At 30.6% G+C, this 4,930-nt stretch overlaps 1 protein-coding gene across 1 annotated transcript; it reads right to left on the bottom strand.

Moving 5' to 3' along the window:
• Positions 1-1,620: 1,620 nt before the first annotated feature.
• Positions 1,621-3,426, bottom strand: LOC132048186 (uncharacterized). The gene is made up of 2 exons (XM_059439094.1): positions 2,937-3,426; positions 1,621-2,048 (listed from the first exon to the last, which is right to left on the bottom strand). The coding sequence occupies exons 1-2, from the start codon at positions 3,335-3,337 to the stop codon at positions 1,925-1,927; spliced, it is 525 nt and encodes a 174-aa protein (XP_059295077.1). The 5' UTR covers positions 3,338-3,426; the 3' UTR covers positions 1,621-1,924.
• Positions 3,427-4,930: the final 1,504 nt, after the last annotated feature.

Raw genomic sequence — 4,930 nt, 5'->3', positions numbered from 1 at the left:
TAAACTCTTTTTTTCATCGTTTCACGTGTAGCTTACGGCTGCTTAGCACCAACAACGGAACATCCAGCTAGTATCCTTACCAAGTCAAGAAGTCAACCTTCTTTTTACTTCTATATTGTAGGGATAATTATACATAGTGTTAATATGTGGGCATAAAGAATAGATTTCAATCATTTTGTAGTCTTCGTATTCCCAAAATTAGTTGAATTTGTTATTGCGACCTAAGAATGTTATCATCGCGTAGCCATTTGATATAAACAACCCTGGGACCCATTAAATGATAGGGTATAATTTCATGGTATTGACTTTTATAGATACTAAATAGTAATTCATTTTCCCCGACTATTTTTCCGTTTAGGCACTATTTTCATTTTAAAAAATTTTACAACGTAGTACTAGTAAATTAAAAATGAGCCTTGTACATTCTCTTGGTAAAAAATCGACAAAAGTTCGAAAATTGCATTTGTATTCCTGAAGTATTATACCATTTGATTACCACATATATGTAAGAGTTATGACAACTGGTTAACTTGATAGTGTTAGACATGTAAATAGCTCTGCTACCCCAATTAAGCTAAAATGACTCGCTTTGCAATTTCGACTGTAAATTTGATCAATTTTGAGTTTTTGATTTTGGATTACATATTTAACTGTTACATATATATACCTTTCAGTTCTTTCAAAAAATATTATTTTTTCTCCTGGAACCCCAACACAGCATCTGGTTTGTAGTCCAAGCAATTAAGTTACGAAAATTAACTTGAAAGTGATTCTCTTAGAACAATATAGCTCAGAGTTTCTGTAGTGAAATTTTCAAATAATGGAAGTACTTCCGACTAAATTTGCCTTGTGGAAGAAACTTAACGCTTTTAGCCGGACGACTAAAAATATTCATGTGTCCTTATCCATATATAACTCTTTACGGCCGGTTAGTATATCAAATATATAATAAGTGTATAATAATGGTATCTTATACACAGACTACACAGTGATTATACTGACTAAATTTTGTTAAAGAAATAAAGATTAGGATTATTTTTTAAAATACACTACTTTAGGCTATACTATGTATATGCAGTGTAATATTCCTTATGTTTATAAGTGGAGATAATTTCTGTTAATTAGCCCATCTATCTATTAATTAACAAATAGTATTGGGAGCGAGGACATGGTGATGAATTGATTAAGTTAACAAGTGGAACTTGAAAGCATTTTCTAAACTTTGCACGCCTTATCATACTCAAAGCCAAGTTATATTAGAGCCATATAACTTCATTCTTACAACTTATTTTGGGGTATTCTCTTTCTTAGTTTCTTTTCCTCTTTTTTCTTTTTTGTTTGGGGTATGGCTTGGGGGGAGGTGGGGTGTTGGTTTTGGTGGTCTTGTTCTTTTAGAGTTTTGAGTGATGCTCACCATAGGGTCTAAAATTGCTATATTCATCCAAAGCTAGTATTTCAGGTTTAATCAGCTTAATTTATGATGGATTAACCGTGAAAAGTATCATATGTTCTCAAGTTCTTATTACTTTCACTTATGAATAGGTTGAATTAGGAAGACTATACCTTGGTTAAGATATTTTAAGAGTAATTTCGTTCTTGTAAAATCTAAAATACTACGTAAGAAGATCGAGCTTACATTGAATATTTATGAGCACAATATAAATTTACATGAAATTGACATTAATCTAAAGTTGTAAAAGAAAAAAAAATCAGAACATCCAATTAACCGAATCAAGCAAATTTATTGGAAATATACACTTGAAGAGACCAAAAGAAGCATCAAAACAGAGAAAGAAAAAAAATGAAGAACAGGACATACAAAACACATCTTTGCATGTAACAGGACTAAAATGATATATATACTTAAAAATATAGTGCAAGATTGTGCAATCTTCAATTTAAAATCCCCTAAACATAGGGGTCTTCAGAAAGGTATTTTATCAGTGATATACTGGAAGAATTGAAAAGGAGCATTCACTAGGCTAAGAGCCATTTCGACCAAGATAGTCACGCAGAAGCAGCAGGGACATATGCATGTCAACATCAACCTGCACATCCACATCACCAAAATGCTTGTTAAAATTACACATTTTAATATCAACATATATAGCTTCGTGCAACTTTAATTTGTTTACAGTAAGCTTCTTAAAAAATCTAATAAACACTCTTAAAATGATTAGCAGTCCAAACCTTTTCATATAAATGTATAAACCTTCACCTCTACAACATAAATTGTAGGACATAGTACAAATGCAATAAACCTTTACTTGGATGACCATCAATTAAATATTCCCACAAATTAATAGTCGTGACTCGTGCGTTGTGATTTTGCTCTCGGAAGAAACACGATAGTTGTTACTCTAAGTAATGTGTAATAAGAAAAACAAAAGTAAATACATAGTATACTTCAATTATCTTTGCTATAGTTATGCACTTCTAGGAGCCAGGAGTTTTGACAGTTTTAAAAGAGTTTAACTATTAGGTCAGCTGATTCAATAGATAACTACATGTTCCTGTCCATAAAAAATGAGATTAACTACGTGCGAAATAAGATTATCTATTCTAACATATTCTTAAAATATTCTTAGACGGTTAGTGTAGGTATATAAGTTACTCCTTCCGTCCTAATTTATGTGGTACCTTTGGGATTTTCAAGAGTTAAATGAGTTTTTCGTTGACCATAATTTTTTTATATACCTTTTAAATATTTTGAATTGTTAATTATTGTAACTTATGTAGTACTTCTTATTTAGTTTCCAAGTATATAAATTTTATTTTAAAAAATGTAAATATTTTATGTCCGAATTCACAGTCAAAATTAAGAAATTTGACTCTGGAAATTCCGTATCACATAAATTGAGACAAAGGGATTAATTCTTTTCGAAAAAAATTAAATTAAAAGGAAAAAAAAAAAGATGGATTATAGAAGGACAAACCCGATAATCCAGATAATGCCTCCAATAAAAGCGAGGACGAGAGAGATCAGGGCAAATGGAAGTCCTAATAGAAACGCTACTGGTCGGCATTTGAACTCTTTTTCAATTGGCTTTATCTCAACAGTGACCGGTATTTCTTCACTTTCTTTTGTATCATCACTGACCTTTTCTTCTTTCTCAACTTGTTCAGTTTTGTTGCACTCAACTGGAATATTTTCTTCTTTAACTTTTTCTGCAGCTGTAGTAGTTGCATCACTTTCGATTGTTACAACTTTTGGTGGATCAATGATCACTTGATCATTAATTTCTTTTGCAATTTCTTCTGACTTTGTTGCTTTATGTTCATCGGCTCCTTCAATGGGTAACTGAGACTTTGCTGATTTTTCTTCTTTGTTATCCATATTGTTGTGAGCTCAGCTTAGTAGAGAAACAAAGCTTAGAATTTGTATTACGTAAAAAAGAAAACTAAGACTGCTCAGAAAATAATCTAAATACGGGCATTTATATAGTAAAGGTCTCTTTAATTTTTAGTTCAAGACAGAGTGTGATTGGTAATGGCCAACCAGATGTATGATTTTTTCACCCTTGTTTAAGAATCCAATTAGAGTAAATTAAATGTTTTCATCCCACTTGCATCCAGAAAATAATCCAAAGTCAAAGTCAATATTAATATATTTTCACTAAAATTAAGAATCTATTACGTAACAACTTAAGAAAAGAAAAAAGATAAAAGACTTCAGAAATAAACAACTCGTACTGGAAGACTTCTGACAGACAATGCTAAATTAGTACAGTACATAATATGAAATCACGTCATGAAATGAGAGAAGACATTAATCAAAAAAAAAAAAAAAACAGCTCACTATGATTCTTTTTAATTCTTTTCATTGTCCAATCATGGCACATCTTGTTAGAATACTACATTTATCCCTCATTAGTTGTGTAGAAGTTTACATATATAGGAATTCATAATGTTTTGGACCACTATTATAGTACCTATTACTTAAAGATTCTAGGTTGAAAGTACTCAAATTTTTTCACGGCTTTGATACGAAGTTGCCATGGGATACAAGGAGTTGATGTCTAGTTATTCTATCCGAAAGCTAATCCTCTTTAAGGTTATCTTCAATAACCTTAATTAGGTTTAATGTGCAAAAGCTCAAGAGAAAAGATGATGATATATTAACAGAGTTGCTGAGTAATTCTACAAAACTTTTCATCATTTTTCAGTTAATATCCCAAACCTCAACCACTTTGTTACTAACTCACCTCTAACAAACGCATAATTGTCTCGTACTAGCTAAGCATCAATACTTCGTTGTTTAAAGCAATTATTTCGTACAGAAAGTCCTTTCTTATAAATTTCACATGTGATTGTTTAGGTCTGCTTAGCAACAACCAGCATATCCAGCTGATAGCTTTACTAAGTCAATTAGCCAACCCAAGTTTTTTTTTTTTTTTTTTTTTTACTTATAAAATTTAGGGACAATTATATACGTGTAAATATCTGGGCACAAGGAATTAATAGGTTTTCTAATGATTGGTTAGAAAATGATATATATATATATATATATATATATATATAAAGCTAGGCAATAGGAAGATGATGTGTCACTTTCTTTGGTGTTAATCCCATTTATCTTTTCTCTCGTTTTTTGGCAATTTTCTCACATTACTATATAAGTTATTATTATGCAAAAATAAATGTGTCAATTACTACTCCTCTATTCATTCTTATTCTTTAATGTCTCAAAATTTACTACTCACTCATTTATCATTTTTATCAGATTTTACGTTCATTTCCTTAAATTGCTTTCATTTTCATCTTCCTAAATTAAATTAAATACAATAGTTATGAGCACTAATGCATGAAACTTTTTTATACATCTTAATTCCTTTTCCATACCCACGTTCCATTCCTTCAAAACCAGTTACTTATATAACATAAATATAATTGATGACAACATAAATATAGTTGACAGCAAAATCATGCA

Source organism: Lycium ferocissimum, chromosome 2, assembly GCF_029784015.1.
Source record: "Lycium ferocissimum isolate CSIRO_LF1 chromosome 2, AGI_CSIRO_Lferr_CH_V1, whole genome shotgun sequence".
NCBI classification, from domain to species: Eukaryota; Viridiplantae; Streptophyta; class Magnoliopsida; order Solanales; family Solanaceae; genus Lycium; species Lycium ferocissimum.
The sequence above is the reverse complement of the archived record's forward strand: the minus strand, read 5'-3'. Positions and strand labels throughout refer to the sequence as shown.